The 24031-nt window shown below is 40.4% G+C and overlaps 1 protein-coding gene across 2 annotated transcripts in view; it reads left to right on the forward strand.

Moving 5' to 3' along the window:
• The window catches only part of Naa15 (N-alpha-acetyltransferase 15, NatA auxiliary subunit), a 102682-nt gene that overhangs the window by 49554 nt on the left and 29097 nt on the right, over positions 1–24031 (forward strand). For both annotated transcript variants that reach the window (XM_045131120.1, XM_045131121.1), the window contains exons 6-13: positions 1448–1601; positions 4648–4767; positions 6850–6945; positions 7077–7183; positions 12934–13006; positions 18855–19024; positions 20587–20739; positions 23616–23744. In XM_045131120.1, the coding sequence (XP_044987055.1) occupies positions 1448–1601; positions 4648–4767; positions 6850–6945; positions 7077–7183; positions 12934–13006; positions 18855–19024; positions 20587–20739; positions 23616–23744 (1002 nt within the window). The remainder of the gene's footprint in view (positions 1–1447; positions 1602–4647; positions 4768–6849; positions 6946–7076; positions 7184–12933; positions 13007–18854; positions 19025–20586; positions 20740–23615; positions 23745–24031) is intronic.

Raw genomic sequence — 24031 nt, forward strand, 5'->3', positions numbered from 1 at the left:
TTTTTCTTTTTTTGGTTTTTCAAGGTAGTTTCTTATGCTGGCTTAGGATGACCTGGAATTCACTATGGAGGGAGTTTCAGGGTGGCCTCGAACTCACGGTGGTCCTCCTACCTCTGCCTCTGCCTCCCAAGTGCTGGGATTAAAGGCATGCACCACCACGCCCGGCTGGTCTGTTTCTTTCGAGGTAGAGTCTCACTCTAGCCCATGCTGACCTGGGTTAACTGTGCAGTCTCAGGGTGTCCTTGAACTCATGGTGATCCTCCTACCTCTGCCTCCCGAGTGCTTGTGTCAAAGGTGTGTGCCACCACACCCAACTAAATTATAAGCTTTTAGTAAACTCCTGAATCAACTGGGGGACATCCATTCAAACCACCACACTTTGCAATCTTCCTACTTGTGCTACATGGCTTTACCCTGACTGTCAGGCTTTGCAGGCAAGCACCCTTAGCCTCTGACCCATCTCTCCAGCACTGTAGTTCTAATTTCTTAGTCTCTTAACCTGAGACAGTTGTTTTGTTTTTTTCAAGGTAGGGTCACACTTTAGCCCAGGCTGACCTGGAACTTACTCTGTAATTCCAAGCTGGCATTGAACCCATAGCGACCCTCCTAGCTCTGTCTCTAGAGTCCTGGGGATTAAAGGTGTGTGCCACCAAGCCTGGCCTAATCTGAGACAATTTTAAAGACTTTATTTGTATTTCATAAAATGGATATTTTCTGTAGAGTATGTGGTAATACTTTAGAAACTACCCCTCAGTTGATATTTGTTTGTCATTTCTTTATTGTTAGACTCATACTTTTGTTGTTGTTTTTCTAGGTAGGGTTTCACTCTAACTCAGGCTGACCTGGAATTCACTCTGTATTCTCAGTCAGGGTGGCTTTGAACTCATGGCATTCTTCTGCCTTCCAAGTGGTGGAATTAAAGGCATGTGCCACCATGGCTGGCTCACTTGTGCTGGCACTAAAGGCATGTACCACCATACCCGGCTGTATGTGTTCATTTTGATTGCTAGGTTATGGTGGTATTTCCAACTATAAACTTAAATGTTTTTTTCTCTTTCCACTTATACACAACCTATGACCAAACTACCTAACCAGGTTTTAGTGTTTGTTAGTTGTGATTCTTGCCTGTCTCAGCTGTTACTGTGGTAGCTGCAAAATAAGGATTCTCTGATTCCTGTCATTCCTTTCTGTGTCTCTTTATATTCTACTGTTGGGAGCTTTCCATCCTTCCTATTTATTTATTGTGTATAAAGACTTACAGATTATTTTGAGTAATTGTTAAGAGCTGATGCCTTACATAATTTCTTCATAGAATAATATTTAGAAATTAAAAAAAATAAGTTTTATCAACTAGATGTTATCTTTTTACCTTGGTTTTGAGTGTGTAAATGATTTCTAATAGGAAAACGCAATTTTTACTGTTAGTATTTTTTATATCCATATACAGACATCCCCTGATAAAGTGGATTATGAATATAGTGAACTTCTTTTATATCAGAATCAAGTTCTTCGAGAAGCAGGTCTCTATAGAGAAGCTTTGGAACATCTTTGTACCTATGAAAAGCAGATTTGTGATAAACTTGCTGTAGAAGAAACCAAAGGTATTTTAAAAGAATGTCATTGTAATTTTTAATTATATCAAATGCCAGTCTGGGAGTTCATAATTACTGATGACAGTCACAAAATCAGTCTTGTGATGATGGAAACTGTTGTTCATGCACAGTGACTAGGTGGGGGAAATATACAGTACACCATGGATATTGTTGATAGAAGAGAATATTGCAAGCAAAATAACTCGGTAAAGCTTTTATATTTGTTTTTGCTTGTGTTGTTGGTTTATTAAAAAAAAAAAAATGTCCTGTAGAGATGGCTTAGCAGTTAAGGCATTTGCCTGTGAAGCCAAAGGATCCCGGTTCAATTCTTCAGGACCTACGTAAGTCAGATGCACAAGGGGGCGCATGCATCTGGAGTTCGCTTTATGTATTTATTTATTCATTCATTCATTCATTCATTCTTCACAAGGGGGGGAGAGAGAGAGATAAATGTAGATAGAATGGGTATGCAAGGGCCTTGTGCCAATGTAAACAAACTACAGACACGTTTGCCACATTGTGCATCAGGCTTTATATGGGGAGTGGATCAGGCTTGCAAGCAAGCACTTTTAATCTCTGAGTCACCTCTTCAGCTGTTGTAGTTTTGAAAGGGCGTTGTGGCCAGACATGGAGGCACACATCTGTAATTCTGGCACTGGGAAGCTGGGGTAGGAGAATCTCATGACTTTGAGGATAGTGGCTACAGAATGAGTTCCAGGTCAGCCTGGGTTAGAGTGATACCTGCTTTAAAACAACAACAAAAAACACCCTAGAAACAAGAAAAAAGAAAAGTGGATGTGCTGTTTTCTCTTGGTTGTTCTTAAACTCCTCAGTACAACAGGATATTGGAACCAAACACAGAAAGCAGGTGTTGCACACCTTTAATTCCAGCACTTGGGAGGCTGAGGTAGGAGGATTGCTGTGAGTCGGAGGCCAGCCTGTACTGCAGATTGAGTTCCAGGTCAGTCTGGGCTAGTGTGAGACACTGTTTCAAACAAAAGACAGAAAGCATTTATCTTATTTCATAAAACAGTATTGATTATATGTCTTAGAAGCAGCTTATTAGCAAAACCATAGTATTAATAATGTGTGTCAGACTTACTACTGGTAATATATTGATAAGTTAGCCTTTACTGAAATACAGAGGCTGGATGTGGGGTATGTTCCTGTAATCCCAGTACTTAAGAGACTATGGCAGAGCTAAGAGTTGAGGTTAGCCTGGTCTATATGTTTCAGACTAGCACAGGTTCTAAAGCCAAGCATAAAACCCTACTTCAAACACAAACATACACACACACCCCACCAACCAACTAACCACAGAGGCCATTCCTAGGTGTTTTTATGGTTAATCTGAAGTTCTTTATCTTTTTTGGGTTTTTGAGGTAGGGTTTTGTTCTAGACCAGGTTGTCCTGTAATTCACTATGTTGCCTCAGGATGGCCTTGAACTCACAGCAGTCCTCCTTCCTTGGCTTCCTAAGTGCTGGGATTAAAAGTATGTGCCACCATGTCCAGGTCGTTTAAAATGTTTTTTTTTATTATTATTATTTTTTATTTTTGAGGTAGGGTTTCACTCTAGTTTAGGCTAACCTGTAATTCACTCTGTAACTCAGGCTGGCTTCAAACTCATGGTGATCCTCCGACCTAAGCTTCCCAAATGCTGGGATTGCAGGCTAAAGATGTGAGCCTCCATGCCTGGCCTAATCTGAATTTCTTTAAGAAAAATAGACCATGAATACTAGAAGGACAAGAAACAAGATTTGGATTCATTTATGGAAGTATTGTGATAGGAGAAGTAATTACTTAAATGATTCAGTGCTTCTGTGTATTAGTGGGCTGAAAACACGAGGTCTTATAAATAATCTCTGAAAGACCCTTGGCAAGTTACTTAAATTCTGTTTGCTTAAAAATGATGAAAACAATACTAACCTATTTCATAGTTCTAAGAATTTATTGGTTATCCCATCTGAAATATGCAAGTTACTATTACAGAAGTTCTTAGCATTTGTTCATTTAGCTTACTTGTTGCAAGCCAAAGGGCAGAGGTAAAATGGTGTTTGAAAACAGAACTTCTGGTGAATGGAAGCTGATAAGAATGTAGAAATCTTGAGTGGTGTTTTAAATGTAGGACTGTGGAATTCATATATTTCTATTGAAACCACTGTATCTATGTGTCTTTTTTGATTTTCTTCTGTTCATGAAAAAATGTATAGCAAACAACAGTTGGAATAATCCAAGCATTAAAATTGATGAGTAAACAAGTCCTAGGCTTGAGATTAATTTTGTTCCAGTTTTCATATGTGTGCTGCCAAAGGGAACACTAATTTTAATACTTGGAACTGCTAATGCTATTCAGGGATGTGACTGGTGTTCTAGCTAGGACAAGATAATGTGTCTTGATTATTGGCCTGAAGAAAAGAGATTTTTTTTTTTTTTTTTTTTTGAGGTAGGGTCTCACTCTAACCCAGGCTGACCTGGAATTCACCCTGTAGTCTCAGGGTAGCCTCAAACTTGCGGCAGTCCTCCAGCTTCTGCCTCCTGAGTGCTGGGATTAAAGGTGTGTGTCACCACGCCCGGCAAGAGATTGGTTTTTCTTGGAGTTTGAAGTAAGGGTTGGGTAAGACCAAAAAAAAAAGGAAAAAGAAGAAGAAAGCAGGAAAGTTAATCTCAATACAATATGCTTATTTGATTGTTGAAAGAAAATGAGGTAAAGACTAGATAGTTTTGAGTGTGATTGAGTGGTGGCTTGCTGTATAGAATTGCTTTATAGCTGAAGTGATCATAAGGTTAGGAAATGAAATTGTGTCATTAATTTTTAGAAAGTGACAGTGTGCAAGGGAATGTGGCAGAGTTGGGCAGATCCCTGGATAAATTAAGGCTGTAATAGGATGACTCACTAAGATAATGTGAACGTCAGAAAAAGAGATAGTAATTTAGCATGATAAGGGAGTGAAAACTTACCTCTAGCCACATACCAACATTCCCTAGTGAAGCTTCTAAGGGAAATTTGGGCTGAATTTTTTCCTCAAATATTATTATTATTATTTTTTTTTCTAGGGGAACTTCTGTTGCAATTATGTCGTTTGGAAGATGCTGCTGATGTTTATACAGGATTACAAGAGAGAAATCCTGAAAACTGGGCCTATTACAAAGGCTTAGAAAAAGCAATGAAGCCAGGTAGTATTGTTAAATACTTACTAAGTTTCAATTACTTCTGTTGTTAATGTACATTTTATTAACTCATTGCAAAACAAAGCTAGAAAAGTACTAAAGAATTGGTTCAGGAAGAGCTGGGCGTGGTGGCGTATGCCTTTAATCCCAGCACTTGGGAGGCAGAGGTAGGTGGATTGCCCAGACTTTGAGGCCAGCCTGTGGCTGACAGTGAATTCCAGGTCAGCCTGGGCTTGAGACCCTACCTTGAAAAACCAAAAAAAAAAAAAAAAAGTTCAAAATCATGCTGGGCCTTGCAGTCCATGCCTTTAATCCCAGCATTTAGGATGCTGAGACAGAAGAATATTGAATTCAAGGCCAGTCTTTACATATTGAGATTTTGTTTTAGCCAAATTACCAATAGCAGTAATCAACGATTTCATAATCTAAATACAGAAGTGCAGTGTATACTTACACATTCCATGTGGCAGATTCAACTAGAAGTTGATAGAGAAAATTGAAAGTAAGATTTCAGAAATCACTTAATAAAAGAATCCCCACTGGGCTGGAGAGATGGCTTAGCGGTTAAACGCTTGCCTGTGAAGCCTAAGGACCCTGGTTCGAGGCTCGATTCCCCAGGACCCATGTTAGACAGATGCACAGGGGCTGCATGGGTCTGGAGTTCGTTTGAAGTGGCTGGAGGCCCTGGCGCGCCCATTTTCTCCCCCCCCCCCCCCCGTGTTTGTCTATGTATCTATCTATCTGCCTTTCTCTGTGTGTCTGTCGCTCTCAAATAAATAAGTAAATAATGAACAAAAAATTCAAAAATATCCCCACTACTTAGAAGCTTTAAAAACACAAAAGGGAAATTTAAATCCCCTGACTGAATTGGAGATATTGCCATAAAGGAAGAGAGCAAGCATCACTCTGGTAGGTTGTGGCTGCACACCAGCCTTCCAGGGTTGCATGAATACAAGCAGCACTGCTCTTTTGTGAGAGAGGGGTTGTTTTCATCTCTCATTGTTCTCTTAGGTAAATGGAGTCCATTTGCGAGGATAGGCCTAGAAACAAATAGGCAGGAGAAATACACCTTTTATGTCATCCACTGACTCATTAAGGTATAAGCAGAAACAAAAAAGACAAAACACAAGGAAGAAGCAAGCAGCATTTAAACTGCAGGCTGGGAAGACTAAACACCAGATTCCCCAAACATACTATTAGGCACAGATAAGCAAGAACCAAATGTTGCAACACCATTGAAAAGTATCAACCAAATGATCTGGTTTGGATCCATTTCTCAAGGCTGTAAGGGAGCCATTCCTTATGTTGATACATATAAGAGAAACCTTGCTGGAAATTATTTTGTAGCAAAGATCCTTAAACAATTATTCCAGCATCAAAGGAGATAATGGTGGAATCTAGGAGGAAATTGTAACCACTAAACATGGATATTACCAACATAGTACTGATTAGGGACCTGAGAAGTGAAAATGTACTGACATAAACATCTTAAAAGACTGATAAGAATAGAAGCCACAGGAGAGGAAAGGAAAAATGAATGAAATGGAAGGTTAAACTGGGGAAAGCTTTAACATTGACACTGAGGATAAGAGGGAAAAAATATACAATCTAGAGAATTGGAAGATGGGGTGGGGGAATCCAAAAGCTCCAGATAATCCAAGGAGAAGAGTTAGGAGACTTAGAGGGAGAAGCTAAGTAGTAGAGAAGCCCACCATACAGAAACAGTGCCAGCCCTTGTTTAGAACTGAAATCCTGAGACTTTGAAAGCCAACCAAAATCTGAATTTGATAAAGAATTGTTTTATGTGCCGGGTGTGGTGGCACACGCCTTTAATCCCAGCACTCGGGAGGCAGAGATAGGAGGATTGCCATGAGTTCAAGGCCACCCTGAAATGACAGAGTTAATTCCAGGTCAGCCTGGACCAGAGTGAGACCCTACCTCGAAAAACCCAAAAAAAAAAAAAAAAAAAAGGTTTTATGGTTATAGGTATTATGAAAAATTTTAATTTTTAATCAGAGAAAGTCGTAACATGGCAGAAAAATACACAGTTTATATTTATGTATAAAGAGAACTGTTCTTTGTTTACAGCTAGTATGTTAGAACGGCTAAAAATATATGAAGAGGCCTGGACGAAATATCCCAGGGGACTGGTGCCAAGAAGGCTGCCATTGAACTTTTTATCTGGTAAGTGAGAGTAAGGGAAAAGGGTGATTTTTACTATGACTCTGATTAACGGATATGTATGTTAAGGCTAATGTTTACATTCTTAAAGCTGCCTGGGTAAATGTAAGCCAACAGAATTTTTCTCTTCCAAGGTGAAAAGTTTAAGGAATGTTTGGATAAGTTTCTAAGGATGAATTTCAGCAAGGGTTGTCCACCAGTCTTCAATACTTTGAGGTCCTTATACAAAGATAAAGAAAAGGTAAAGTAAAATACAGTGCTTTCTTTTGACTTACGTCCTTGCTCCTTGTTTGGAATCACCGATTCTTGATGATCCTGTGCATGTTCTGTGCATCTGGTGCTAGGTTTCACAGCTTGCAGTCTAAATGTTCCCATGCCTCTTTTTCCTTTATACACTTTTCTTTTTAAGCTCTTTCTAACAGGTTTGTTTCTTTCCATCGTTTCAGCTTATACCTTAATGAGTCTGTGTGTTATGAAAAGGTCCAACACTCTCTCAAATTCCTTTTTATTGTTAGAAGTTGGAATTGAAAGGGCCAGAGAGATGGCTTAGTGGTTAAGACATTTGCTGCAAGATCTGAGTTCAATTCCCCAGACATCAGAAGTGACTGTTTTATAATCTAAAATCTTAATATAATTTTTTTTTTTTTTTTTTTCGAGGTAGGATCTTACTTTAGCTCAGGCTGATCTGGAATTCACTGTGTAGTCTCAGGGTGATCTTGAACTCATGGCGATCTTCCTGCCTCTGCCTGCCAAGTGCTGGGATTAAAGGCATGCGCCACAACACCTGGCTAAAATCTAATTTCCTTTTTTGGGGGGAGGGGGTTGTTTGAGGTAGGGTCTCACTCTAGTCTTGACTGACCTGGAATTCACTATGTAGTCTCAGGGTGGCCTCGAACTCATGGTGATCCTCCTACCTCTACCTCCCGAGTGCTTGGATTAAAGGCTTGTGCCACCACACCTGGCCTAAAATCTATTTTTCAAACAATTTTCTTTCTTTCTATCATTTTTTTTTCCCCCCTGTTTGTTGAGGTAGGTCTTACTCTGGCTGTGGTTAGCCTGGAATTCACTCAGTAGTCTTAGGCTAGCCTTGAACTCACAGCAATCCTCCTACCTCCGCTTCCCAAGTACTGGAATTAAAGGCATGCACCACCATGCTGGCTTTTTAAAACAATTTTATACATGTATATAATGGACGTTACATATATGCACACATACAACCCATTTCCATCTCTTATACCTTTCCCACTCCCACAGAATCTCTTCTACCCTGCTAGTTTCTTTCCTTCTTCTGTGTGTATTTTTGTGACCTCTTGAGTTGTCTTGAGTTGTTGGATTGTCTGCATGAGAATTGGTGATGAGAATTTGGGGGATGGGGGAATACTTTCAAGGTAAAAGGATTTACTGTACTCTAGGTTGACCTGGTACTCACTTAGTAGCCCTGGTTGTTCTTGAGCTCATGGGAATCCTCCTACCTCTGCCTCCTGAGTGCTGGGATTAAAGGCGTACACCACTACACCGAGCTCATGGATGGGTTTTTAAAGTTTTTATTTAATTCATTTACTTATTTGCAAGCAGACAGACAGACAGACAAGGGGAGAGAAGAAGGGACAGAGGAGGGAGAGAAAGGGCATACCGATGCCTCCAGCCACCCCAGATGCATGTACCACTTTGTGCATCTGGCTTTGTGTAGGTACTGGGGAATTGAACCCGAACTGCCAGGCTTTGTGAGCAAGCTCCTTTAACTGCTGAGCATCTCTCCAGCCCAAGGTTTTTATTTTTTCAATAGTATTTTATTTGCAAGCAGAGAGGGAGAAAATGGGCATGCCAGGACCTCCAGCCATGAACTCCAGATGCATGCATCTTTGTGCATCTGGGATTTACATGGGTACTGGGGAATTGAACTCTGGTCCTTAGGCTTTGCAAGCAAGTGCCTTAACCTCTGAGCTATCTGTCCAGCCCAAGGTTTTTATTTTTTGAAAGTAAGCTATTTATTTATTTTGTTTGTTTATTCACTTATTTAAGAGAGAGAATTGGTGTCCCAGGGCCTCTAGCCACCGCAGAAGAACTCCAGATGCTTGTGCTACCTTGTGAATCTGGTTTATGTGGGTCCTAGGGAATCGAACCTTTGGCTTTGCAGGCAAACACCGTAACCACTAAGCCATTTCTCTAGCTCTGAAACTAAGTTTTAGTTTGGTAATCTTTCTCCATTTCTATTTGATACTTTCAGAAGAATTTTTTGTTCCAAGTAAGTCATTTTACGCTTTCAACTAGCCTGTGTTAAGAGATTCAAAGACCTTCTTTAGTGAGTGTTTTCATCTTTATGTAAATTATTTCCTAGCAAGAAAGATGGCGTCAAGTCATAGTGTTTGGTTAAAAACAAATGAGCAACATTGAAAAATATCAGAAAGAATGGGCTGGAGGGATTGCTCAGTGGTTCAGGCTTTTGCCTGCAAAACCTAACAATCTGGGTTTGATTTCCCCAGTACCCATGTAAAACCTGATGCACAAAATGGCACACACATCTGGAATTCGTTTGCAGCAGTTGGAGGCCCTGACATGCCCATTCTTTCTTTCTCTCTGTCTCGCATGCTGCTTCCTCTTACTCCTCTTCTTCCTTTTCCTCTTCTCCTCTTCTTCCTTCCTCCCTCTTCTTCCTCCTCCACTTCCTCCCTCTTCCTCCTCCTCCCTCTTTCTTCCTCCTTTCCTCCCTTCCTGTCTCCCTCTCTCTCCTTTCTCTTTTTTGGGTTTTTTGAGGTAGGGTCTCACTCTAGCTCAGGCTGACCTAGAATTCACTGTGTAGTCTCAAGGTGGCCTCGAACTCACTGCGATCCTCCTACCTCTGCTTCCCAAATGCCTGTTATTAAAGCCATGTGCTACTATGCCGGGCTTTTGCTCTCTTTCTTTCTTTCTGTCTTTCTTTGTTTCCGCCCCCCTTCGGGGTGGAGTGGTTTACATGGGACCTGGAGAGTAGAACATGGCTTGGCAGGCAAGCGCCTTAACCAGTAAGCCATTTCTCCATCCCTCTCGCTTCTCTGTCTTTCTTTGCTTGCAAATAAATAGATAATTTTATTTAAAAACCAAAAAGAATCAGAAAGATGGAGCAGATTAAACGTACATAACACATAGTTACCAGTCTTGTTTAGAGCCCTAAAGTATGGGCTTTACTGATTTTTCCCTTTTTCTCCCCATGTGCATCTGGCTTTTGTGGGTCCTGGGAAGTCAAACCTGGGTCTTCTGGCTTTGCAGGTGGGCGCCTTAACCACTAAGCCATCTCTGGCCCTTGATTGAACTCTTGACTCCCCTGCTGTAGCAGTTATTGTCTCATTTCTGGGATAAGACACCTAAACAGAAGCAGCTCATGGAAGGAAAATGCTTATTTTTAACTTATAGGGGATTTTTAACTTTAATTTCTTTCATTTTTATTTATTTACTTGAGAGAGAGAGGGGGGGGAGGGAGAGACAGGCAGGCAAGCAGGAAGATAGAGAGAAAGACAGAAAATGGGCACTCCAGGGCCTCCAGCCACTGCAAATGAACTCCAGATGCATGTGCCACCTTATGCTTCTGGTTTTTATGTGTGTCTTGGCGAATTGTGTGTCTTGGCGAATTGAACCTTGGTCCTGTGGCTTTGCAGGCAAGCATCTTAACAACTAAGCCATCTCAGCCCAGCTTACAGTTTTTTTTTGTTTTTGTTTTGTTTTGTTTTTCAAGGTACGGCCTCACGCTGGTCCAGGCTGACCTGGAATTAACTATGTAGTCTCAGGGTGGTCTCGAACTCACATTGATCCTCCTACCTTTGCCTCTTAAGTGCTGGGATTAAAAGTGTGTGCTACCACGCCTGACTTTTTTTTTTTTTTGGCCAGTTTACAATTTTAAGGAGCACCTACCTCCTTATGGTGGGAAATGTATGTCAGATTAGACAGCTAGAACATTGTATCTTGTTATGTCAACTGGGAAGAAGTAGGCAGAGTGAGCACTCAGTGGAGTGTACTAGTAGACTTAAGGTCAGCCTCCAGCAAGGCTCACCTCCCAGAGGCTCCACAACTTTACCAAATTGCCACCTCTGGGGACTTATATTCAAAGCATATGAGTATGGGAGTATTTCATATTAAAGCCACCATACATGCCTTTTCACCCCCGCCCCATGTGCTAGATTCCAGGCATATGCTCCATTCCAGGTCATGGCATTTTGTTCTTGTGGGCTTTTTCCTTCGGGGAAGTGGGGTGGTGTGTGTGTGTGTGTGTGTGTGTGTGTGCGCGTGTGCGCGCGCGCGCGCATGTGCGTGTGTGCATCAGCGCACTGGGGCCTTGTGACTACTAGGCAAATGCTGTACCACTGATATGTCCCTAGCCCTAATATGAGTATATGGGTATGCCAGGATCTTTTGTCATTGCAAACCAGATACTTCTGCTGCTTTTCTGCTTTTTTGTGTCAAGATTTATATATGGAATTAAACCAAGGCCCTAGGTCTTGCAGGCAAGCACCTTAAACCATGGAGCCATCTCTTCAACCCCTAGTCCTAATTATTTGCTTATTTGCAAACACAAAGAGAAAGAGGGAGGGAGGGAGGAAGAGAGAAAGAATGGGTACGCCAGGGCCTCTTACTGCTGCAAACTATAGGTGCATGCACCACTTGGTATATCTGGTATTACATGGGTACTGGGAAATTGAACCTGGGGCATCAGCAAGCACTTTAACCACTGAAACATCTCTCTAGCCCTTGTTGCTTTTCTTTTCTTTTTTTTTTTTTTTTTAATTCTTTTAAGGTTTTGTTCATGTTAATTCTTTTTTTTTTTTTTTTTTAATTTTCTTTGGAGCCGGGCGTGGTGGTACATGCCTTTAATCCCAGCACTCGGGAGACAGAGGTAGGAGGATTGCTGTGAGTTTGAGGCCACCCTTAGACTCTATAGTGAATTCCAGGTCAGCCTGGGCTAGAATGAGACCCTACCTCTAAATAAATAAATAAGTAAATAAATAAATAAAAATTATGTGTTCATTTTTATTTATTTGAGAACAACAGACAGAGAACAAAGAGAGAAAGAAGCAGATAGAGAGAGAGAGAGAGAGAGAATGAATGGGTGCACCAGGGCCTCCAGCCACTGCAAACTAACTGCAGATGTGTGTGCAGATGCGTGTGCCCCCTTGTGCATCTGGCTAACATGGGTCCTAGGGAATCGAGCCTCGAACTGGGATCCTTAGGCTTCACAGGCAAGCTCTTAACTGCTAAGCCATCTCTCCAGCCCTCATGCTAACTCTTTTTGTTTTGTTTTGTTTTTTGAGGTAGGGTCTTGCTATAGCTCAGGCTGATCTGGAACTCACTGTAGGCCTAGGCTGGCCTTGAACTCACAGTGGTCTTTCTATCTCTGTCTCCCAGGTGTTGAGATTAAAAGCACACTCCACCAGGCCTGGCTGTGTTAAATCTTTTATTTTACAAATACTTATGTTTATGTATTTGAGAGAATATGTATGTGCCAGGGCCTCCTGCTATTGCAAATGAATTCCAGAAGCATGTACCACTTTATGCATCTGGCTTACCTGGGTGCTAAGGAATTGAACCCAGGCTGTCAGTCTTTGCAAACAAGTGCCTTTTAATCACTGAGCCATCTCTGTCTATACAGGTTAATTCTTAATAAAAAGAGAAAAAAGTTAGCTATGCTGTTCTTCATGTGCTTTGTGATAAAAAATTAAGATATGAATTATACACAACATTGCCTCTGTCCAACTCTTCCTTAATTTTTGCTTCAGTTAATGCCTTATTTTCTAGCAGAGAAAATGAATCTACAACTAAAATTTTAGTGCCTTATATCTTAAGATACATACTTTCACAAGTATTTATTTATTTTCAGATTTTTATCCAGAAATTAAAAGACTCATAAAGGGAGGGGTGTGTATTGGAATTTTTCTTTAGTCCTTTAATAATAAGACATTTTTCACCAGATAAGTAGCCATGCATTTTTTTCTATTAAAGTATGTTTGTGTGTTTATACTCTAGGTGGCAATCATAGAAGAATTAGTAGTAGGTTATGAAACCTCTCTAAAAAGCTGTCGTTTATTTAACCCCAATGGTAAGTGCTTAAGTTTTATGTCTTAAAAATATCTTGAATTTTTTAGTACACTATGAAATTCTTAATCAGGTTAGTATTTTTTTAGATGTTAAATATAGAGCATTTCAATTTTTTTTGTTAAGATGAGATCCATTAATTTGTATATTACAAGATGATCTTGGTTTGGAAAGCATTTAATTTATTGGAAAGAAAATAATGCAAGTTTGAAATAGTCTATAAAGTAGATGTACTAATTAGTAGTAATACTTAACCATCACTTGCCTGCATTAATTTTAAATTCATGTCCAAAATATCATCTGTAGCCTTATTTATCTCTATTCTTAAATCCTAACCTTCATTTCATTCATGAATTCTCAGCCTGTCTAAAGATGAGGGCTTAAAGCATAATCATAATAGGTAGCTGAGGTCTGTAATCCAACCTACTCAGGAGGATTGTATGCTTATGGCTTACCAGGTACTTGCTTGGTATGTGCTATTCTGTGGGTTCAACTCCCCCATACTGTGTCCTGCTCTCTCACCCCATACCAGAAACAAACAGTATACCATGCCATTATCATACACACATACATACCATTATCTCATATATATAAAATATCCAGTGCATATTCTTTTTTTTTTTTCTTTTGAGGAGGTGGGGAGTGGGGGTTAGCCTGTAGACCAGGCTGGCCTCAAACTTAGAATGATCTTCCTGCATCAGTTTCCTGAGTGCTGGGATTATAGACATGAGCCACCTCCTCAACCCCCAAACTGGAGAAAGGTCTCATTCTTTAGCCAGGGATAGCCTTGGAATAATGCAATCCTTCTGCCTCAGTCTCCAGAGTGAGAAGTGAGCTGCCATGCCCAGTCCTGTTCTTTGTTTAAAGATGCACATAAGACATAATTGAGTTTATTTGATCTTTTTTCTAACATCTTTGAACCTGTAAGTTTTTCATTCATCTCTAATACAATTTATTTGTTGGAGAAATGTTCTTAATTGAGTTTTATAGTCTTAAATTTTTTTTTTTTGTTTTTAAATAGCTTTTTAAAATTTTTTTATTTATTAGAGAGAGAGAGAGGGAGAGAGAGGGGTGTGTGCCAGGGCTTCCAGCCACTGTAAACACTCCAGATGCATGCGCCCCCTTGTGCATCTGGCTTATGTGGGTCCTGGGAGTCGAACCTGGGTCTTTAGCTTTGCAGGCAAGTTCCTTAACTGCTGAGCCATATCTCTAGCCCAGGCAGACATGGAACTCACTGGTTTTCCCTGCTATCATCCTACCTTAGCCTCCTGAGTTCTGGGATTATAGGCATGATCCACAACACCCTACTTGGTGTAAATTATTTATTTTTAAAATTGTTTTTTATTTATTTGACACAGAAAGAGTGGGGGAGAGAGAGAGAATGTGTGCAACAGGGCCTCCAGCCACTGCAGATGAACTCCAGACACATGTGCCCCCTTGTGCATCTGGCTAATGTGGGTTCTGGGGAATTGAACCTGGGTCCTTTGGCTTTGCAGGCAAGCGCCTTAACCACTAAGCCATCTCTCTAGCTCTATATGTTTATTTTTTTAAATATTTCTTTGTGAGCAGTAGGGTGGAATGAATGTGTGTGCTAGGACCTGTCCCTAGTGCAAATGAACTGCAGACACATGTACCACATTGTATATCTGGCTTTACATGGGTACTGGGGAATTGAAACCAGGCTGACAGACTTTGTAGGCAAGTGCCTTTAACTCGTGAGCCATCTACCCAGCCCCCTTAGGTTTTAGTTGACTGAGGAACTAATACCTATTTTTGAACAGGCAGACAGGTTTAGAACATCTCTTTTACAGGTTATTGGGTTTTTTTTTTGTTGTTTTTTTTTTTTGGTTTGGTTTTTCTAGATAGGGTTTTCCTATAGCCCAGACTTATTTGGAATTCACTGTGTAGTCTCATGCTGGCCTCCAACTCAAAGTGATCCTCCTACCTCAGCCTCCCAAATGCTGAGACTAAAGGCATTTGCCACCACACCAGGCTTTTGTACAAAACTTTCTTTTTCTTTCATTATTATTTTTTATTATTATTTTGGGGGAGGGATTTAGAGGTAGGATTTCACTTTAGTCCAGGTTGACCTGGTGTTCACTGTATAGTCTCAGGGTGGCCTGGAACTCATGGTGATCCTCCTACTTCTGACTCCCACGTGCTGGTGGGATTAAAGGCATGTGCCACCATACCTGGCTTATTACACAATATTCGAATGGAAAGTTCTAGTTCGAGAGATTAGATAATTTTTTGGTGGTGGTCATTAAGAAGCCTGCACCAAGACAGTAGAGCTGGATTAGTGGTTGAGGTGCTTGCTTGCAATGTCAGGGGACCCAGGTTCAATTCTCCAAGACCCATGTAAGCCAAATGCACAAGGTGGCACATGCATCTGGAGTTCATTTGCAGAGGTTGGAGGCTCTGGCATGCCCATTCTCTCTCCTTGCCTCTTTCTCTCTCAAATAAATAAATACATAAATAAGTACATAAAGAAAAGTTTTTAAAAAGACGAAGCCTGAGCCAAAATGACTTTCTTCCATCACTGGACATGTACTATTATCTTAAAAAGATAGAAATTTTATTTCACCTATTATCTAATTACCAAGTAACTTTAGTTTCCCTAGTACAGGTGAGATGGGTACATTTTTTACTCTTAACCCTTTTGGTTCTTTAGTAGAATTAACTGGTTCGGTAGCATTCTTCAAAGATGGCAAATGATTTTCTTTTTTCAAGGTAGTCTAATTCTAACTCAGGGTGACCTGGAACCCACTCGGTAGCTCCAGGCTGGCCTTGAACTCACAGCAATCCTCATAAACTCTACCTTCTGAGTGCTTGGATCAAAGGCATGCACCATCATGCTTGACACAAATAATTTTTCAAAAAATACATCATATTTGATTATTTTTTAAAATCTCAAATGGCCAGGTATGGTGGTGCACACCTTTAATCCTAGCACTTGGGAGGCAAAGGTAGGGAGATTGCCATGAGGCTACCCTGAGACTACATAGTGAATTCCAGGTCAGCCTGAGCTACAGTGAGACCCTACTTCGAATCCCTACCCCCCCCAAAAAAAAATTCTCAAATGAGTTGGGCATGATGATGCACACCTTTAATCCCAGCACTTGGGAGGCAGAGGTAGGAGGATCACCATGAGTTTTTTTTCTTTTAAATTTTTATTAACATTTTCCATGATTATAAAATATATCCCATGGTAATTCCCTCCCTCCCCACCCCCACAATTTCCCATTTGAAATTACATTCTCCATCATATTACCTCCCGATCACCATGAGTTTTAAGCCAGCCTGAGACTCCATAGTGAATTCCAGGTCAGCCTGAGCTAGAGTGAGACCCTATCATGATATAAAAAGAAAAAGAAAAAAAGGGGAACAAAAAGGTAAATCTCAAATGGTTCCATTCTTCATGCAACAGTAGGTGGTGATAGTTTATTTGCTGACAGAATATTAATTTTTTTTCTTGTGCATTGCCACTGAAGATCTGGGATTATCGTCTTTGTCAAGGAGCTCTGGCTTCTGTAGTGGCAAAGCCTACTGTGAGACCCAGAGTGCATGCTGCTGCTAAGTTTTCCCTTGTTTCTGGCTCTCACATTAATCATAACAGTATTTTTTCAGAGGCATTTTGTGGTTTCATTGGCTCCTTTTATTGTCACCATTTTTTTTTTTTTTTTGGTTTTTCGAGGTAGGGTCTCACTCTAGCCCAGGCTGACCTGGAATTCACTATGGAGTCTCAGGGTGGCCTTGAACTCACAGAGATCCTCCTACCTCTACCTCCCAAGTGCTGGGATTAAAGGTGTGCACCACCACGCCCGGCTCAGTGACTTTTTTGTAAAAAGGAATGGAAGTCACCAACTCCTGACCTGGCAGACCAAAAAGTGTAAGCAATTTATTGCTGTGCTTCTCTGAAAGCCCATAATTTTTAAAAATTATTCTTATTTTTGCAACTTCTACTCCCTCACACCCCTTCCCTCTGTCCGTCAGTCTCTCATTCATTATGCTGTCATCATCTTTTCTTCCCATTGAAAGCAAATGCTCTGTTTTTTTTTTTTTTTGCAGATTTTAGTTGAGACCTTTTAAAATTTTAATTTTTTTGAAAATATAAAAGCCCTTATTTACAAATATTCTATTCCTTTAAAATGTATCCAGAGAAAGAGTTGGATGAAATATGCTAAAAACTCACAGGATACAAAGCCAAATTCCACTAAAATCAAGAGAAATTGGTGATGTCAAAACTTCAGAACCAGCCACAAGAGGGTTAGGACACGTGGAGAACAACCACATCAGACTCCCGCTGACCCTTGTATGTCCAATTACTTTTGTTTCATAAGTTAATAACCAGTTCAAGAAACCTTTTAAAAAATTATTTAAATAGAGAAAGAGAAAGGGCTAGAGGGTTGGCTTAGCAGTGAAGGTGCTTACCTGCAGAGCCAAAAGTCCCAGGTTCGATTCCCCAGGAACCACATAAACCAGATGCATGAGATGGCACATGCATCTGGAGTTCGTTTGCAGCACCTGAAAGCCCTGGCATACCCATTCTCTCCCTCTTTCTTTATACCTCTCTCTCTCAAGTAAATAAAATAAATTAAAAAGAGAGAGAGAAAGAGAAGAGTACAAGGTGTGCCCGGGCCTCCTGCCACTGGAGGTACACTACCAATGCATGGGCCATCCTGTGCATCTGGCTTTACTTGGGTACTGCAGAATTGAACCCAGGCTGCCAGGCTTTGCAAGCAAGTGCTTACCACTGCATAATTCCTCCAACCCAAGAAACCATTTTTTAAAAGTTTTTATTTATTTGAGACTGACAGACAGAAAGAGAGAGAGAGAGGTGGACATGCCAGGGCCTGCAATGCAGCCACTGCAGACTAACGCTAGATGCATTGCCACCTTGTGCATCTGGCTTATGTGGGTCCTGGGGAATTGAGCCTCGAACCAGGGTTCTTAAGCTTCACAGGCAAGCACTTAACCATTAAGCTATCTCTCCAGTCCAAGAAACCATTTTTAAAAAATAGTTTATTTGAGAGAGAGGAAGAGGGAGATAGAGAGAGAATGGGTATACTGGGGCCTCTAGGTATTATTGCATATGAACTCCAGACACATACACCACTTTGTGCATCTGGCTTATTTGGGTCTCTGGGAATCAAACTTGCATCCTTAGGCTTCACAGGGAAGCACCTTAACTGCTAAGCCATCTCTCCAACCCCTTTTATTTTCTGTTTGAGACTGGGTTTCACTGTAGCCCAGGCTGACTTGGAACTCACTGTGTAGCCCCAGACCGACCTCAAACTCAGAGCGACTCTCCTACTTGAGCTTCCCAAGTGCTGGGACTAATTAAAAATGTACACTACCACATCCAGCTTGATAATTAGTTTTGTGGCAGATAAAAATATTTACTTATTAAATCCCTTCTTCTTTCTTTTCTTTTTTCTTTCTTTTTTTTTTGGTTTTGTTTTTGAGGTAGGGTCTCATTCTAGCTCAGGCTGACCTAAAATTCACTGTGTAGCCTCAGGATGTCCTCGAACTCATGATGACCCTCCTACCTCTGCCTCCTACTGAGTGCTAGAATTAAAGGTGTGAGCCACGATGCCTGGCTTGAAAAGTTTTTATTATATGTAGGGTGTTACGCTGAGGCACTTTTACGATTCAGAATAGAAAACATGATCCTTGTCATACACTGTACTGTGCTTAGGTATAATGTTATGGTTGTGTAAATGACTTTCAGACTACTTCCTTACAAATATGAGGACCATATTTTTTTTGCAGGGGCAGGGGAATACTTTCATATTGTACGTAATACCTAATCTGTATTTCTCTACTCTTTCTCCCAACTGTGCTTTTTGAAGATGATGGAAAGGAGGAACCGCCAACCACATTACTTTGGGTCCAGTACTACTTGGCGCAACACTATGACAAAATTGGTCAGCCGTCTATTGCCCTGGAATACATAAATACCGCCATTGAAAGTACACCTACCTTAATAGAACTCTTTCTTGTAAAAGCTAAAATATACAAGGTAAAAAGCTTTGAAGGTAGCGATCTGAGTCATAAATGTTTAGATCGTTTTAGAACAGATATGGAATAAAAAGCCCATTTCAGAATCTGATGTAAGAATGGTCATGGTCATGCTTATGTGATCTTCTGTAACTGTATACACACAACAAGCACAAGGCTATCCAAATACATATATACACATGTAGATAAAATCTCATGTATTCATACTTGGCCATTCTGTTGGTTTGGGCGGGGATGAGAGGATCACTAACGCAGCCAGGTGTGACAACACCTGTCTTTAATTAATCCTTGCACTTGGGAGACAAAGGTAGGAGGATCACTGTGAGACCTTACTTTGGGGGGGGGGCACCAAAATAAAAACAGTATAGTTAATCCAAATGCAATTTTATTTACTGTAAAGTGCTTATTTGAGCAGTTGAATATGACCACCTGTCAGTATTATGATGCTGTTTTCTTTAAGTTTATCTTGTATTGAGAACTTTAATATATGAACACTGTGTAGGTTGGTTGTATCTGAGAATGTTAATGAGGTTAAACAAGACTTTGCTCTGAGTTCTGTTATTTAAGAGAAAGAGGTTAATAGAGAATGGGTGCCCCAGGGCCGCTACTGCAAACAAACTACAATTGCTTGCGCCACCTTGTACATCTGCCTTACATGGGTACTGAGGAATTGAACCTGGGTCCTTAGCCTTCACAGGCAAGTGCCTTAAGTGCTAAGCCATCTCTCCAGCCCTTAAGTAGTGTTTTAAAAGCACTGCCCTCTTTTTTTTTTTTTTTTTTTTGCTTTTCAAGTTAAGGTCTCACTCACTCTAGCCTTAGATGACCTGGAATTCACTATGTAGTCTCAGGGTGGCCTCCTGAGTGTTGGGAATAAAGGCATGCACTACCAGGCCCAGCCCAGCACTTTTTTAAAAAACAAGTTTTGCTTAGTTTTGTGACTTTGACACATCTACTAGATAGGTAAATTAGAAATAGGATCATTAAGAAATGTCCTTTTAAAGTCCTAATTTATTTTTCTCATTACTGCTTTGAAGTACAAAGTGGCCATCAGTTTGCCTCTGTTATAATTTTTATATTGAATTAATTTTGTTTTGATGTAACAGGCTATTACTGTTCTTTGATAGTTAGTTTTGTTTTGGTTTGTATTTTTCTAGGTAGGGTTTTGCTCTAGCCCAGACTTAGCCTGGAATTCACTGTGTAGTCTCATGCTGAACTAAAATTCACAGCTATCCTCCTACCTCTGCCTCCCAAGTGCTGGGATTATAGATGTGTACCCCCATACCCAGCAGGTATTTTTCAGTGTCACTTTATGCCAAATATTTCCTTGCACAGTGGGGGGTTTAACAGTAGAGAAATAAAAGCACTAAAATGAGTCAGAAAACTACATTCTAGATGGCCAAGAAAGTATAGAAAACTTACAGAGAAATGCTTTTACATTATCACTTTGCATTGGAAGAGTACCTTTTATTTCACTTATTTTAATTATTTATCAATAGGTAAGAAATTATATGTGCAGTATAATTATCATAGTTAGTGTTTTATTTTGTTTTTGCACCTTGTCAGCATGCGGGGAATATTAAAGAAGCTGCAAGGTGGATGGATGAAGCCCAGGCCCTGGACACAGCAGACAGATTTATTAACTCCAAGTGTGCAAAATATATGTTAAAAGCCAATCTGATTAAAGAAGCTGAAGAAATGTGCTCAAAATTCACACGGGTTTGTATGGCTCTTCTTACTTATGAGCAAACAGGGCATGATGCCTGTACTTCACTCTTCTCCAAAAATGTTTTTAACAGTTTATTTTAATATTTTATTTTTATTTATTTATTTATTTGACAGAGAAAGGGGGGAGAGAGAGAATGGGCATGCCAGGGCCTCCAGCCACTGCAAACGAACTCCAGACACATGCGCCCCCTTGTGCACCTGGCTAACGTGGGTCCTGGGGAATTGAACCTGCGTCCTTTGGCTTTACAGGCAAATGCCTTAACTATTAAGCCAGCCCTTTAACAGTTTTTAACTGTTGATTATTTTTGTTTGTGTTCGCTTGCATGTGCATCTGCACTTGCACCAGGGCCTCTTGCTATTGCAAATGGACGGCAGATGTTTGTGCCACTCTTTTGGGTATGGCTTATGTTGTTGTGTATGGGAATTGAACCAGTGCAGGCTTTGCAAGCAAGAGCAATTAACCACTGAGCAATCTTGCAAGCCCTTGTTTCTAATATTTTAAAAAATTGTTTAAATTTTTTTTTTTTATTTGAGAGAGAGAAAGGTAGATAGAAAATGGGCACACCAGGGCTTCCACTCATTGCCAATGAACCCCAGATGCATGGGCCACTTTGTGCACCTGGCTTATTGTGGGTACTGGGGATTTGAACCTGGGTCCTTTGGTTTAGGCAAGTGCTTTAATTGCTAAGCTGTTTCTACAGACCAAAATATTTTTATTTAGTTGAGAGAGATGCAGGAAAATAGAATGATAGGGAGAGAGAGGGAGAATGGGTGTGCCAGGTCCTCTAGTCACTGCGCACAAACTCCAAAGGCATGTGCCACCTTGTGCATTTGGCTTATGTGAGTACTGGAGAATTAAGCCTGGGTCCTTTGACTTTGCAGACAAGTGCCTTAACCTCTAAGCCATCACTTTAGCTCGATTTTATTTTATTCTATTTAAAAAAAATTTTTTTGTTTTTCAAGGTAGGGTCTCACTTTAGCCCAGGCTGACCTGGAACTCACTATGTAGTCTCAAGGTAGCCTTGAACTCATGGTGATTCTCCTACCTGTGCCTCCTGAGTGCTGGGATTAAAGGCGTGCGCCACCACACCCGGCACTTTATTTATTTGAGAGAGAGAGCGAGAGAGAGCACGCACTGAAGAGAAAATGGGTGTGTCAGGGCTTTCAGCCACTGTAAATGAAGTCTAGATGCATGTGCCACTTTGTGCATCTGGCTTATGTGGATCCTGGGGAATTGAGCCTGGGTCCTTTGGTTTTGCAGGCTTTTTTTGAGAGTGACATAGAGGAAGAGGCAGAGAGGTAGAGAGAATGAGCGCGCCAGGGCCTCCAGCCATTACAAGTGAACTCCAGACGTGTGTACTCCCTTGTGCATCTGGCTAACGTGGGTCCTGGGGAATCGAGCCTGGAACCAGGATCCTTAGGCTTCACAGGCAAGCGCTTAACCACTAAGCCATCTCTCCAGCCCATTTTTAACATTTTTAATACCATAGTTATCCAGATGTTAAGTTAGTCAAGATTAGTAAGGAAAAAAAAAACATTTTCTTTTACATATTTACGTAATGAATTTTATTAAAATTGTTCTTTTAAGGCAAGCCCAACAAAGTGGTCTTTTTGGTTTTTTGTGAGAGAGAGTGCGTGTGTGTGTGTGTGTGTGTGTATGTGTGTGTTGTCATGCCAGGGCCCCCAGCTGTTGCCTTCAAACTGGACACGTGTGCTCCCTTACATGCATGGACAGCCTTGCACGCTTGTGTCACTGTTCATCTATGTTACATGGGACCTGGAGAGTCGAGCACTTTAACTGCTAAGCCATCTTTCCAGCCACTTGAAGTTTAAAAAAAAACCAAACATTTATTTACTTATTGGGGGCCCATGCAAGGGTCTCCAGCCACTGCAAATGAACTCCACACGCATGCGACCTTGTGCAGCTGGCTAACATGGGTCCTGGGGATTCAAACCTGGGTCCTTTTGTTTTGCAGGCAAACACCTTAACTGCTAAGTCATCCCTCCAGCCCAAGATATTTTATTTTCAAAATGGGTCACAACACTAAGCTTTGGGTCCATTCTGTCATTGTACAAGCTACAAATGCTTGCTCAGCAGCTGAAGGGCAAACTTTAGTATTTTTGAAAAGTGAATAAAACTCCATATAAAACAAAAATATTTTCTGTAGAACACAGAAAGTGTGACCCCATTGCCTAACCTTCCATACTGCTTCATTTGTGCCAGTCCTAGTCTTACAAAGACATTTCAAAACTAGCAGTCATTAAGTTAAATGGACCCCCAAATTGAAGCTATACTCACAAATAAAAATTTTTAATTTATTTTAGTTATTTATTTTTGGTTTTTCAAGGTAGGGTATTGCTGTAGCCCAGGCTGACCGGGAATTCATCATGTAGTCTCAGAGTCGCCTTGAACTCACGGTGATCCTCCTACCTCTGCCTCCCGAGGACTGGGATTAAAGGTGTGCAGCACCACTCCCAGCAACAAATAAAATATTTTAAGAAAAATATTTATGAAAGAGAAAACAATTTCAATTTTGTTTTTATTCCAACAGTTCCCTTTTACACCTAAGAATGCTTAAGAAAAAATTTATTTTAAAAGAATTCTAATCGTTTATCCAGCGGTGTCTAGCCCATGGCACCAGAGTTATATGCAATTATGAATAGCTATTAATGTGACCCAATAGAAAATTGAAGGCTAACTAAAGCATTAAGAGTTTTTTTCCCTTTGTAACTTGATTGCATAGTTCTTGAGCATGAACTTTGTAGATGACAACACCGAGTTGCAATGTGAAAAGGTTGGACACCCCTGTCCTAGGAGTGATTGTATTTGATGAGAAATGGCCCTGATGTATATAATTTTCATATAGGAAGGAACATCAGCAGTAGAGAATTTGAATGAAATGCAGTGCATGTGGTTCCAGACAGAATGTGCCCAGGCATATAAAGCAATGAATAAGTTTGGTGAAGCACTTAAGAAGTGCCATGAAATTGAGAGAGTAAGTACCTTATATGTGTAAGTTTCTCATTTTATTCTGTTAGACATTGGAGCTTTGGGCAAGTCCAAAAGGTTTGTTTGTCTGTAGTCCTCTTTATAATTGACAGTTTGTGATTCTTTTTTCACAACCAATACTCCAATTTTTAGATTTTTATAATGGAAACTATATTTATATCTATCTATATATATATATACATATACACATACCTACTGTATTTCTAGCCAATCTGTATTGTTTGTTTTTCCTTTTAAAATCCTTTTTGAAACTTTATGAAAATTTTGTATCTT

The sequence above is a fragment of the Jaculus jaculus genome, chromosome 12 (genome assembly GCF_020740685.1).
Source record: "Jaculus jaculus isolate mJacJac1 chromosome 12, mJacJac1.mat.Y.cur, whole genome shotgun sequence".
In the NCBI taxonomy this organism is placed as follows: Eukaryota; Metazoa; Chordata; class Mammalia; order Rodentia; family Dipodidae; genus Jaculus; species Jaculus jaculus.